Source organism: Xiphophorus couchianus, unplaced genomic scaffold (genome assembly GCF_001444195.1).
Source record: "Xiphophorus couchianus unplaced genomic scaffold, X_couchianus-1.0 Scaffold1000102, whole genome shotgun sequence".
Lineage (NCBI taxonomy): Eukaryota > Metazoa > Chordata > Actinopteri > Cyprinodontiformes > Poeciliidae > Xiphophorus > Xiphophorus couchianus.
The window spans coordinates 1,707,824-1,722,322 of record NW_020963015.1 but is presented as its reverse complement, the minus strand read 5'-3'; the positions used below and the strand labels follow the sequence as shown (position 1 = coordinate 1,722,322).

Genomic DNA, 14,499 nt, shown 5'->3' with positions numbered 1-14,499 from the left:
TTCCTGTGTGTTTTTCCTTCAGACCAACCAGGACCAACTTCCCTTTTTGCTTTTCTTATCTGACAATATAAGAGAGGAAATGAAAGTTTCTACTAGAAGTTTGATGAAATGATCGGCTGCGTTTTTGTTTGTATCTTTCTTTCTGTGAGGACATCAGTCAGGAGAGCAGGTTGAGGGGGAAAGGTCACCGGGTCGGCACAGTGACGTGTGGTGTTCCGCGCCAAAGCTCCGCCCATTTTCTCTAAACAGCTTCTATGTGTCTTGATCTAGACCAGGGGTCTCAAACTCCAGACCTCCAGTCGCTGTCCTGTAGGTTTTAGATGAGCCACAGGTACAAAACGCTGGAATGAAACGGCTTCATCACCTTGTGTAGATCAGTTCTCCAGAACCTTAATGACCTGATTATTCTATTCAGGTGGTGCAGCAGAGGCTCATCTAAAGGTTTCAGGACTGGAGTTTGACCCCTGATCTAGACAGTTTGACCTCCAATAACTCAGCTTCTGTTACTTGTTCAGTTTATTTGACAAACTTGGCTTTGAATCACATTTAAGTTACTTGCTTGAACCAAACTAAACTTTTGTCTGTAATGTATTTAATATTATTTTATCTGAATAATTTCTAATTCACTGTTTAGGATGAATATCAAATCAGATATTGATTTTGCAGATGCACACAGGCTAATATCTGCATTTATGGTTCATTTAGCATGTTTTAGTAAAATAGGTAGAGATAGAATCACCACTGATGATGATGAAGGTGATGAAGGTCGGCAGTGTTTCTAGAGGCAAGTTGGGGTCAGTGACCTCCGATGGGATTATTCTGCCTTTCTGCATGGCGCACCTGTTAAAGGGGCGGAGCTTCACCTTCCAGCAGGTCAAACACCTGAACAGGGTTATTATGGGATGCTTTGGGTCAGACAGACGCTGTCCAACATCTGGGCCTGACCTTGTCAACACACCTGCCTCAGGTGACTGACTGACCTCAGCAGTTCTGCTAACTAATAAATTCTACAGCTGGTCATAAAATTACAACATCATGTGAAAATGATCTTCTAATCACTGATTTAAATCAGTGACTCCATTCAGAGTGAAACTTATAGAACATTCATTCTTGCAGACAGAATGTTCAAATGTTTTTTTCTTTTAATGTTGATAAATATAACACTAATGAAAACCAAAAATTCAGTATGTCAGAAAGTTAGAGTATCACTTAAGACCAAAACAAAAAAACATTTTTAGAAATGTTGACCAACAGGAAGGTGTGATCATGTTCAGCTGTCAGGACTGAGTTATTCCTTCTGCTTGGTTTACTGCAGCGGCGCGGCGTCCGTCAGCCTCTGGCGTCCGTCAGCCTCTGGTGCGGTGACCACAGCAGTAGACGACATGGCACCAAACCATCACTGACTGTGGAAACTTTGACTAGACCTCAAGCAACATGGATTCTGCTGCTCTGCTCTTCCTCCAGACTCTGAGAGGAAATATAAATTCACCTCAACCAGAGAACAGAGCAGTTTGTGTTCAGTCCAGGTGAGACGTTTGTGTCTGGTTCAGGTCTGACGTGAGGAATACCACAGCTGCAACCTGTCTGTCTGTGTGTGTTTGTGTGTGTTTGTGTGTGTCTGCGTGTGGGGGCGTGTGTGTGTGTGTGTGTGTGTGGCTCCTGACTCCAGCTGCAGGCCTCTCTCTGAATCTCCCTGATATTTTAAATGGTTTCTTTCCACCTCATGGTTTCCTTCCCTTCACCTCTATGAATGTCTCTGAACTCTGAACAGCCATCAGGTCAGCAGTCATGTGACCTGCAGATCTGAACTGAGACAATTTAAAACTGTTTGCACTAAATTAATTATCTGATTAGTGTGGAGCATCAGGGGTCTTCAGTACTAAATCTTTCCACAATATTCTAATTTTCTGAGATAAGTAATTTGTAGTTTTCATTTGTTGTCAGTAATAAACACTAAAAGAAAAAAAACGTTTGAAATATATCAGTCTGTGTGTAATGAATGAATGTAATATACACGTTTTATTTTATGAACCATTTAAATCAACTTTTTCATAATATTCTAATTTTATGACCAGCACCTGTAAGAGAATCGGTTCATCTAAGTGAATCGGTTCGTCTAAGTGAATCGGTTCGTCTAAGTGAATCGGTTCGTCTGAAGCCGTTTCCTCCTCAGAAATCGGATCCCGTCATTCTGGAACTTTCTGTTTGCTGCCAGATGTTCAAACCGTCCAGATGTGATCTATAAATAGACGCTGCAACAGGAGAACGGCGACACATTACAAATATTAAAAACAGGATTAAAACGATTCCTTTCATCTCGGAGCTGCAGCATCGGTGAGACAGGAAGCAGAGATCGCCTCACTTCCTGTGAACGCTCACAGGAGGATCTCTGCTTCGGTCAGGAGCACACGGCTTCCTGCTGCAAGTTGGAGCTGCATTGCTGATCTAAATGTCTTGCAGTTTAACATTCAGATCACAGCAGCTGGTCACATGACTCATCGGAGAGGCTGATCAATCATTGATCAGTGATCAGTTAGGATCAGGAGAACAGGAAGGATCCAGTGTTTCTGTCTCCAGGTGGGCAGGCGGTTCAGGTCCAGTTGGGTTTCTGTCCTAATGGCGGTTCTGTAGCATATTCTCCAAATTGAGGTGGAACCAGAACCAGAACCGGGTCAGAACCTGTAACCAGGTAACCAGGTGATCAGTTAGTCTCTGTCCTAGAGGAGAGCTTTGATCTCTGAGAGCAGCTTAGCCTTCCTCTTCCTCTCTCTCCTCTTCCTCCTCCTCCTCTTCCTCTCTCTCCTCCTCTTCCTCTTCCTCTCTCTCCTAGTTTCAGGATCCCCCGGTACCCCCCGCCCCTCGCCCCCTCCTCAGTCTGTTTCTGTTTTCCGCTGGAGCGGCAGCAGGAACGGCGGGAGCGGCAGAGCGATGCTGACGGCGCGGCAGGATGTCTCTCACCTCTTCGTTGTCCTGGTTCCAGACTTTCCGAACTCTCCGAACCTTCCTGGTCGTGCAGCTTCTCCTGGGTCCGGGGTGCCACCTCCACCCGCAGCCCTGCCACCTCCTGGCGCACATCGGACACGCAGTGCGCGTCGGTGCGCTCCTGCCTGCGCAACGGGAGGCTCGTCTCCAGGTCCAGGCGGCGCTGAGCCGCACGGCGGCCGCTCTGAGCCGGGACCGGAACCGGGACCAGGATCCGGACCCCGAGCGGGTGAACTTCCTGCCCTACAACCTGAGCGTGGAGCTGGTGTCCCGGCAGCTGGCCGCCGCGGACCCGGAGTCCCTCATCCGGTGCGCGTGCCAGCGCGTGCTGGAGCGCGGAGTTTCCGCCGCGCTCGCCTTCCCGCAGAGCCGCGAGGAGCTGCTGCAGGTGGATCTGCTGGCCGCCGCGCTGCGCGTGCCCGTCGTCAGCCTCATCGAGCACGCGGAGCCGCTGCGCACGCAGGTAAGCCGCGCATGTTTACCTGGGCGCGTGCACGCTCTCTTGTTCCGTCCCTCCTCCGGTCGAGGTTCGGCTCTTCCGCTGTGACCTTGACCTGATTCCGTCTGAGGGACGCGGGCTGCCGCGCACACGCGCGTGCTCTCTGTCTGTTGATTAAAGATTCTGAACCGAACCGAACTTTGAAGTTTCATTCTCAGCCTGAAAGAGTTTGAACACATTGATCTGTTCGGGTGGGTTCAAAGGTCACCTGGTGTCATCATAATGTAGAGCTGAGTATCATCCGTGTCGTCATGGTAACCAATCTTATGGGGGAGCATGGCCAGCCCGAGCCTCCATGGGGCCCAGAACAGAGTCTGGTTTTGGGGCCCCTCTAGTTCTGACAATGTTTCCAACAGATGATCAGGAGATTCACACACCAATCAACTTCTGGAGGTCATTCAGCCAGGTTTCCATCAGATCCTTTACTCTGATTGGATAGAAGAGTAAAAACAAATTAACCTCCTCTTCACCTCCCTCTCCCTGCACTCCAGCCCTAAATGTTCGACCGAGCTGTGATGGACTAGCAGGTTGTTTGTTGTAAAACTGCAAAATAACACACTAACAAACAGTTATAAACCACATACAGTACAGACCAAAAGTTTGGACACACCTTCTAATTCAATGGGTTTTCTTTATTTTCATGACTATTTATAAGGCAAGAAATCCCACTTATTAACCTGACAGGGCAGGTTGACCTATGAAGTGAAAACCATTTCAGGTGACGACCTGTTGAAGCTCATCAAGAAAATGCAGAGTGTGTGCAAAGCAGTAATCACAGCAAAAGGTTGCTGCTTTGAAGAAACTAGAATATAAGGGGTATTTTCAGTTGTTTACACTTTTTTGTTTAGTGCATATTTCCACATGTGTTATTCATAGTTTTGATGCCTTCAGTGTGAATCTACAATGACAATAGTCATGAAAATAAAGGAAACTCATTGAATTAAAAGGTGTGTCCAAACCTTTGGTCTGTACTGTATATCAACATGAACAACATCCATACAGAAAAACAAACTTTCCTCTGACTTACTCACAGCTGAAAGCAGGAGGAGCTACCAGGGCTGGGATGAACTACGGAAGCCCAGGAGACACAAACGAGGCAGAGTGCAGAAAGGCAAAAACTACAAATAAAAATAATGGAATAAGATAAAGTTCACAACTTCTCAATATAAAATGAATTAGAAATAATCATTTTAAAAAGCACATTTGTAACCTGCTTAACTTATTATGACATTGACACTGTTCCCTTTATGCACATGTATCAGCAGCCATCTTAACTTTGGGGGATCGGTGATCGGCCGATCTTTTCCCCTGGTCTGATCTTCCTCAGTCAGCCGCCGTTTGACCACCAGGTTAACAACATTCACTCCACTGTTACCAACTCACGGACTTTCTTTTAGCAACATTTCAGACAAAAGAAATTGGTGCCGGTCAAAATCAGAATCAGCAGGTCAGGCTTTTTAAAGATCAGTAACCAGGGATCGGTGCTTAAGATGGAACAGACACATAATCATGAGATTCTTTGATTAAATTAATTTCTCTAAGGTGTAATTACAATAGTTAAAATGTAATTTATACCAGGTGAGTCTTTCTCATCTGTGGGCCGGTACCTCTGAGATATTAACCCTAACCCTATGTAGATATTGAATCAGAGGGATCCTAGGATGGAGCCTTGAGGAACCCCACATGTGACCTCTGACCTCTTCCATGAGAGGATTCCTATTGAAACAAAGAAATCCCAGTTCTTCATGTTGAACTGGAACCAGTCCAGAACTAGAATCAGTCCAGACTGGACCCAGTCCAGGCAGACCCCTGTCTTACTAGAACAGTAACTGACTGCCTCAGAACCCTTCAGTTAGCAGAACCATCAGTTATGGACCTGGAGCTCGGCCGGGTTCTGGAGGAGATGGAAACCCAGCAGCAGATCCTCCTCTGACTGGCTGGGAAAATGAAAAATCAGTTTTAAGAGTGGCCTAGTCAAAGTCTTGATTTAAATCCTACTGAGATGTTGCAGCCTGACCTTCACCAGGTTGTTCTCCCAGTTCAGAGAGGGTCAAAGGTCATCTACAGGATGATAGAGACAGGGCTTAGGGTGTGAATACTTTTTCACATGGAACCAGTTAAATGACCACTTCCTGTGGTTTTTCAAAATAAAAGCCTGAGCGTGGTGATGGGATTAACTCTGCAGGGATTTTCATTTCCACTCTGGAACAATCTCATTAAATCCCCGCAGGATTCCTCAGACGTTCCTCTGTCAGCGCACGGCAGAACCAGAACCGGGTCAGAGCTGGGTCCGGAAGACGACACACATTATTAATAATAATAATAATAATAATAGTTTACTAGAGAAGGCCGGCGGCGCAGAGACAAACATTCAGATCGAGTCAATAAATAAACAAACTCAATGAAACATCTTCAGTTCTGCGACTCGATCCAGATGGGATCTGATGGGATCTGATGGGATCTTCAGTTCTGAATTGAACCTCTGTCTGCATCCTGTTCTGACAGGAAGTACACTTTAAAAAGTTAAACTCGGTTTGACCTCACCTGAGAGGGTCCAGTTCAATCCTTCAGTCAGTAATGGCGGGATGAGACTGTTCTCTGGTTTGGCCTCTGTCAGAGTGGAGCTCAGCGGGTCAGAACCAGAACTCTGGTACCGAACTATCCAGAGGACCAGTCGTGGCGGTTCCGACCCATTTTATTGAAACAGGCTCCAATCGGCTCTCTGCTCCCTCTCTGAGCCTCAGAACCAGAACCTCCAGTCAGCTCGGTTCTGTGGTTTCAGTGAGCAGAGCCGAGCTGAACCCGACTGAATCTGAAGTTTCTCCCCAGACTTTATTTGAGGCGTCTTGGACCTCCCTGGCTGCTGGTTTGGAAGGAAACCAGAACTCTGACCCAAACGGAACCGGGCCCAATTCTCGTTAGCAGACTTAACGAGTTCATAACGAGCCGAGGCTTCGGCTGAAAACACAGCTGATCAGACTGATCCCAGACCAGCTGGAGACAGATTAGTAAACACACACACACACACACACACACACCCTCATTCACTCAGAGGGCTCCACGCAGTGATGATACAGTTTGTAATAAATTCAGTCCAATTCTGCGTCATTTGGAGATTATAGTTCACACAGAGTGAGCAGTGAGCGTGCGCGGTGAGCGTGCACGGTGCTGCCTGCAGGCTCTCAGACGTCAGCAGCAGATGAAACGTATGAAAGCTTCAGAGTTCCGCCGAAGCGAAGCAGCAGAATCTGATTCCTACAGAAAGTCTGAATAACAAAGCGAATTTCATCTTCAGGTCCATTTGCTCCTGATTTCACCTGAACTCACCTGGTCCATGAAGACTGCTGTTACCATAGTTACTGTTGCTTTAACACCTTAACTGTCACCATCATGGAGCTGCAGCAGGAAAAACAACTGGTTCTCTCTGGTTGTCTGAGGAATCGTCTCTGACGCAACAAGACGAAACCGTTCCTGGAGTCTCTCACCAAAGAAAACATTCCTCAAGTACATCACATCAAGTATACTTTAGTGTACTATAGTACAGTTCCCCAAGTGTACTAGCAGTATGCTAGTAAATCTGCTTTCTTGGGATTAAAATTTAACTTTAGTTGATAAAAGTATAATTTGAAGTGTATTTAAAATGTGTTTCCATGTATTCGGTACATTTACTTGCACTAAAACTTCAAGTTAACTTTTAATTTTAGAAAGTATTCAGAAGTATACTGAAAGTAACCTTTTAGGGTTGCTATAAAGTTAATAATAATACGCTCATTAATGACATCAGACTTAAAGAACTTTTCAGGAAACTCAGAGATGATTTACAATGAAATCAGTCATTCAAATTTATTCATACTTTGACACATTGCTATGGAAACTGGATTAAAAGACATTTTTAAATATACAGAAAATTATTGTCTAAATTTCGTTCTACTCCACCTTTGATGCTAAGAAAAAAATTTTCATTATTTGTGACATATATTAAGGGCTTTCTATGACTAAACTGAACATTTCAAAAACATTTAAACATTAAGAGAACAGAAGGAGAGTCAGTGGGAAAATGGGACAAAAGTAAAACACAGGAACAGAACACACACTTCATGTTCCACCAGGGACAGAACACACACTTCATGTTAAACCAAGGGTTAGGGTTTCGGTTCTGTTAGAGCAAAAATACTATTGGGACGGTGAGGAGACCCTCTGACCTCAAATTACTTCATCAAAACTGGAACTGGACTATTCTACCTTTGGAGAACGCCATCTGTTCTCTATCCTGATTGGCTCATGGCTCCAGCTGTACAGAGGAAGGCGATTGGTTCTTCAGTTTGATGACATTTCCTCTTCATCTCTGTCTGTATGGAGCTACAATGATGCCTTCAGTCACTCAGAGCTGTTAGCTGAATGTTTGTTTCTAAGAACAAACTTTTTGTTGGTTCAACGTCGATTGAAACAACAAAAGATAAAGGATGAATATATTCATCTACAGGTCCGGTCCAGCGTCTGTAGGTCCAGCGTCTGTAGGTCCAACATCTGTAGGTCCAGCGTCTCTAGGTCCAGCGTCTGTAGGTCTAGCGTCTGTAGGTCCAACATCTGTAGGTCCAGCGTCTGTAGGTCCAACATCTGTAGGTCCAGCATCTGTAGGTCCAGCATCTGTAGGTCCAGCGTCTCTAGGTCCAGCATCTGTAGGTCCAGCATCTGTAGGTCCAACATCTGTAGGTCCAGCGTCTGTAGGTCCAACATCTGTAGGTCCAGCATCTGTAGGTCCAGCATCTGTAGGTCCAGCGTCTCTAGGTCCAGCATCTGTAGGTCCAGCATCTGTAGGTCCAACATCTGTAGGTCCAGCGTCTGTAGGTCCAACATCTGTAGGTCCAGCGTCTCTAGGTCCAGCGTCTGTAGGTCCAGCATCTGTAGGTCCAACATCTGTAGGTCCAGCGTCTCTAGGTCCAGCATCTGTAGGTCCAGCATCTGTAGGTCCAACATCTGTAGGTCCAGCGTCTGTAGGTCCAACATCTGTAGGTCCAGCGTCTCTAGGTCCAGCGTCTGTAGGTCTAGCGTCTGTAGGTCCAGCGTCTCTAGGTCCAGCATCTGTAGGTCCAGCATCTGTAGGTCCAACATCTGTAGGTCCAACATCTGTAGGTCCAACATCTGTAGGTCCAGCGTCTCTAGGTCCAGCATCTGTAGGTCCAGCATCTGTAGGTCCAACATCTGTAGGTCCAGCATCTGTAGGTCCAGCGTCTGTAGGTCCAACATCTGTAGGTCCAGCGTCTCTAGGTCCAGCGTCTGTAGGTCCAGCATCTGTAGGTCCAACATCTGTAGGTCCAACATCTGTAGGTCCAGCGTCTGTAGGTCCAGCATCTGTAGGTCCAACATCTGTAGGTCCAGCGTCTCTAGGTCCAATATCTGTAGGTCCAACATCTGTAGGTCCAACATCTGTAGGTCCAGCATCTGTAGGTCCAACATCTGTAGGTCCAGCATCTGTAGGTCCAACATCTGTAGGTCCAGCGTCTGTAGGTCCAACATCTGTAGGTCCAGCATCTGTAGGTCCAGCATCTGTAGGTCCAACATCTGTAGGTCCAGCATCTGTAGGTCCAGCGTCTGTAGGTCCAGCATCTGTAGGTCCAGCATCTGTAGGTCCAGCATCTGTAGGTCCAACATCTGTAGGTCCAACATCTGTAGGTCCAGCGTCTGTAGGTCCAGCAACTGTAGGTCCAACATCTGTAGGTCCAACATCTGTAGGTCCAACATCTGCAGGTCCAACATCTGTAGGTCCAGCGTCTGTAGGTCCAGCAACTGTAGGTCCAGCAACTGTAGGCTCAGTTTTCCTGGAGGATTTCCAGACGGGTCTGGTGTTGTAATGATTCTGAAGTGTTTGGGTTGAATGTGGGCCAGAGTCAGAACAGTTCTGTTATTAGTCATACTAAACACTGAGTTACATCTGGGATGGAATCCCAGCTGGGAATGTGTCCAGTTTCCATTACGGACCAATCGGGTTGGGTTTTAGTCAAACGAAGTCCTACAGACACAGACAGGAAGTGACATCACAAAGGAGCAACAATCAACCGAGCAACACAAAGACGGTCTGATCAGGTTCTGTGAACTCTGAGTTTATTCAGGTCAAAAGAAAAAATCTGAGACGGAGGAAGAGGAATAGGAGGTACAGTTTGACATCCATCTGTCAGAACGTTGTCACAGTGATGGAAGATCTGTCCTACGTCACCATGGCAACAGAGACAGGCAGATGTGTGATGTTTCCTATGTCAGAACCGGTCCTGCTGGAGTTCAGGTCGGGCTTGGGTAAGAATGTGCAGCTGTTGAACCCAGGTTCTGTCAGGTTGTGTCAGAACCACGAGTCTTTAAAGGTTCCTGTGATCAGTACCAGGTTCTGTCAGAACCTACTACTATTATTTGCCTGGATCCATGAAATAGAACCAAACCAAACATTGTCTTGTACAAGCCTTCATTCATTCTAAGCCGAAGTTCTGTGTTGTTCTTCTGGGTTTGGTTCTGATGAAGAGCTATGGAGTGAGTATGGTGGGTTCTGGCGCTCTGGGTCAGACATCAGGAATTTTCTGTCCAACATATGACTTAGACTTAGACTGACTTTATTGTCATTTTTCATGCACAGGGTGAATACAGAACCAAATTTCGTTGCATACGGCTCAGGACAATGTTTTGAGCTTCCAATGTTGTGAGGTTACTCCAGAATAAAATAAAATACAGTATAAAATATGAATATAAATATAAATCTAAAATATAAAGTGCAGGACTGACAGTAAAATAGAAGTTATTTAGCTCTGTACATGTGCAAGGTATAAAGTGGAGACCAGATTTTAAGTGCAGTCCAGTTAAGAGTTCAGCAGTCTGATGGCAAGTGGGAAAAAGCTGTTTCAGAACCTGGTGGACCTGCACCGGATGCTGCAGAACCTGTTTCCAGAGGGCAGCAGGGAGAACAGTCCATGGTGGGGGTGTGAGGGGTCACTGACGATGTTTCGGCCTCGGGACACGCAGCGCTGGGATGAAATGTCCTGAATGGAGGGAAGGGGGGCCCCGATGATCCTCTCTGCTGTCCGCACCACTCTCCTCACGTTCTTCCAGTCGGAGGCGCTGCAGCCTCCACACCATGATAATATGATTCCTCAACACAGGAAGGCTAATGAAGGCCATGGAGATCGTGGCTCTGCCATCGTCTGCGGCTCTATTAGGATCATAAACACGTGTCGGCGTTTCTTGGAATATTGCAGAACCAAAAGTATCTCATAATGCCGCGCTCTGACAAGCCAATGGTCTGATCTGAATGGAGTAGGATTCTGGTGTAGGTGAACTTATGTGCTTTGTAGTTTGTTACCGTCAACAGAAAAACTTTTTCACAGCAGGTAGAAAGTTTGCGTATATTTATGACTTTCATGCCACAGTCATTTTTGTACATCCTAACTTGTACATGAAATATGACACCGCACATTTTCTGTGTGTACACGCTACCTACATCCAGTGGAGGCCATCGACGCCTTGCCTCCAGGTTCTTCACTCATCACTGAGTCCAACAGTCTGGGTCATCTGGAAGTTCCTCCAAGTTCTGCTGAAGTTTCACCAGAACATTACTTGGTCCAGTCTTTCGGTGTCAGAGCTGACTGCATCGTACCAGTCCGATCCCTGGCTGCTGGTCATCCTTCAACAGCCCCATTCTCCACTCAGCTCCATGTCAGTTCCAATGTTTGGGGTCAGGAAAGGTCAGATCCTAGACCTGTGCTGAGGTTCCTCCATCTCCAGAGCTCCTGCCTGCAGAAATCTGCAAACTCACTTGGTTGGTGCGTGGTGAAAAACCAGGGAACTTGTTAGTACCGCTGGTTCTGGTTGTTGAAGAAGACTCACCTGTAGCTTAGGGGTGGAGTCAGCAGGAAGCAGGTGACTCAATGACATCACGAGGTGCTGCCATCTTTATTAGTTGGTGGAACTTTGAATGGTTTTGGTTCCACTGTGTTCTCAGATTAATCTGCCCAGTTTGGGCCTCAGTAGGCCTGTCGCGATAAACGATAAATCAATTAATCGTACGATAAATTAAAACTATCGACGTCATTTCAATTATCGGCATTATCGTCTCTTCCGGCCTTTTTCTCTTTCTGTTAATGACACTGAATGAAAAAAGGCTCAACTCCGGTGCTCTCCACTGACCTCTGACCTCATTTCCTTAGTGTAAAGCCCAGTGCACACTACACCATCTTAGAGCTGTTGGCCGATTGTCGGCCCATTTTCAAAACCTGACAGATCACACATTAGCTGACAGAAATCCTAGGTATAACGGTTCGATCGGGTTTGGTCCTGCCGTGTGGTGTCCAACAATGGGCACAAAATAATGGCTACAAGTTCAGTGAACTAATTTTAAAACCAGGCATTAATCAATGCTTTACTACAATCTACCTGCAATGCATGTGGCTAGTGTCAGCGTAAAGTCCTGACTGAATGAAAATCATTAGAACCTATTTACGTCACGTAACGAAGAACAGCTGAAAAGTTACTGGGTTTATCAACTGCGGTAGCAATTTCGCTCCAACTCCTCTTGTCATTTCTATATTCTTTGCATGTTGAATAAACATTAATGTTGTTTCCACATATCATCTCCAATGTCCGCTGGACTTCGGGTTGCACAGTGTCAGCTGTTTGGGATTCCCCTCCTTAATTTACCCTCAGAAAACACGAGGAGAATCCGGCTTTCTGATTGGCTACCTGTCACATTCAACAGGCTGCGTTAAGATCCCAGTCGGGGAAAAAACCCTGATTTAGATCGGAGCAGCAACGATGATCTACCGTAACACACCACACAATCTTAGAAAGACCAACGTTTTAAGATTGTTGTATGGGGAAAAATAGGAGCAAAAAATCATGTAGTGTGAACTATTGCATCAGGTAGTCGATGTGCCCATCTTCTCTATTTAAATCTAATTATTACTGAAGGGCAATATAATATACAGACTTCATAATCTTTTGGTTGAATGCAATATTTATTTCCACTTTGGCTTTATGTTTAGTTTTTATCAAGTACATTTTTTGTTAATGGAGACTGAGAATCCATTTTGTTTTTGGTTGTTTTGTTTATTTTGTTTATTAGTTCCAGTGTTAAATATTCTTTTGAAAATAAAGTGCATCTATCTTTGGCAGGAAATCACATGCATTATTACGTCATTTCCATTAAATCAGTGTAAAAAGGTCTTCAAACAATATTATCGTTTATCGCAATAATTTTTTGAGACAATTAATCGCTCAGCAAAAATTGCTATTGTGACAGGCCTAGTCTCAGTGTTCGGGATTGGTCCAGATCTGAACAGAACAGCTGAAACAGTTTTGTGGATATAAACATTTTACTGACCCATTTCCAGATCCAATAAGGCCCGTCAAGTTCTAACTTTGTTCTCCTGCTGCTTCTGGTCTCCACAGAACCGGTTCCACCTGCAGATGGTGACAGGGGTTCCAGAATCTGTTCTGTCTGATCTGTTGCTGGCGGTTCTGCGGCGGTCCGGTTGGAGGGAGGGGACGGTGGTTCTGTGCCGAGGCTGGGAGGAGGCGGGTGGCCTCCTGCGGTTCCTGGACTCACAGACCTCTGGTCCTTGGGACGGATCGGGCGCGGTCACCTGGCATCTGCAGGCGCTGCTGAACCTGACCCAGTCGGCCCATGACGACACTCAGATCCACGACTTCCTGTCCCGACATTTCAGACGGAACCAGCCTCCGCCTGCGGCGGTGCTGCTGTTCGGAGCAGACCCCGAGTGCGCGGCGGCGGTGCTGCGCAGCGCCCAGGACCTTGGGCTGACTCTACCCCTGGTCCACTGGGTTCTGGGCCAGCCACTCAGTCCCGACGTGCTGCACACCTTCGGCCTGCCGCTCGGCCTGCTGGCCTACGGAGAGGTGGACCGGAAGCCGCTCGACTTCTACATCAGAGACGCCCTGCAGCTGATCACCAGAGCCATCGCCGCGGCGACCGTGGTGAGACCAGACCTGGTTCTGGTCCAGAACACGGTGAGCTGCCACGACACACCAGAGGCACCAACAGCAGGGCGGTACCTGTCCAGGTGAGACACCGTCCGTCAAGGGTCAGAGGTCAGAGGTCAGGGTTAGAGCAGATGGACCCGGCTGGGTTTCCTAACAGGTCCGGTTTCTCTGTAAATGCATCATCCAAACTTTTTCATTTGTTCATCTATCGATAAATGTTTGTATTTGTTTTCCTTAAAAAAAAAAAGAATTTTCACAAAAAAACTTTTTTTTCATCCCATAAAATGTAAACAAGGATTTTTACTCATAAAAATTTGAATCGTTTATAGAAATGCCACTTCCAGTTGACAGGGTTTGATCTTCTGGAGTCAAGGCAGAACCTTGCAGAACATCTGGAGAACGTTTACTTTTTTATTATTACTGTTTATAATCTAAAAAGCTGGAATCAGTACATTAGATGTTACATTTTAAAGAATCCAGGACTAGTGGAACATGTTGGCCTAAATATGTAGGAATTTTCCTATTACCAAAAACAAATTGCTGTTTGTGATTACTTAAAATACTTATTTCTTTCTTTATCTTTTTTGGTGTTCATATTTTGTTATATTTGTTACCAACGGAGGTCGACATTTTTTCACCGATGGGTTGATGACATCATCAGGTCCGTTCTGAACCGGAGTCTACAGAGGAAACACAGCAAGGCTAACTTTATGTTAGCAGTTGTTCATCATATTGAGTTTGACTGCTGTCATTTTAGATAATGCCACACTGTGTCACTATCAGCTGTAATTTAAAATATTAAATAAAATAAAACTTGAGACGAATCTGCATAATTTCCCACGTGAAAGAAAGGAGAGCGCAGTGCGAGAGCCGGAGAGGAACAACAACGAAGGACCTGATCTGGACCCTGCACATTTCTATACAGCACTTTGAGCCATTTATACCAGCAGAACCAACAAAACTAACAGGTGATCAGGGCCGGCCCAAGCCTCCATGGGGCCCTAAGCAAAATGTGGTTTTGGGGCCCTCTAGTTCTGCTA

The 14,499-nt window shown here is 45.9% G+C and overlaps 1 protein-coding gene and 1 long non-coding RNA gene across 2 annotated transcripts in view; one reads left to right on the top strand and one right to left on the bottom strand.

Annotated features, from left to right (window-relative positions):
• Window positions 1-1,681: 1,681 nt before the first annotated feature.
• Window positions 1,682-11,813, bottom strand: LOC114141441 (uncharacterized). The gene is made up of 3 exons (XR_003594837.1): window positions 11,655-11,813; window positions 3,001-3,004; window positions 1,682-1,693 (listed from the first exon to the last, which is right to left on the bottom strand). It is a non-coding gene; the product is annotated as an uncharacterized LOC114141441 (long non-coding RNA).
• Window positions 1,982-14,499, top strand: part of grin3bb (glutamate receptor, ionotropic, N-methyl-D-aspartate 3Bb) — a 29,175-nt gene continuing 16,657 nt past the window's right edge. The window contains exons 1-2 of the mRNA XM_028011855.1: window positions 1,982-3,445; window positions 12,908-13,539. Coding sequence (XP_027867656.1) covers window positions 2,948-3,445; window positions 12,908-13,539 — 1,130 coding nt within the window. The 5' untranslated portion in view covers window positions 1,982-2,947. The remainder of the gene's footprint in view (window positions 3,446-12,907; window positions 13,540-14,499) is intronic.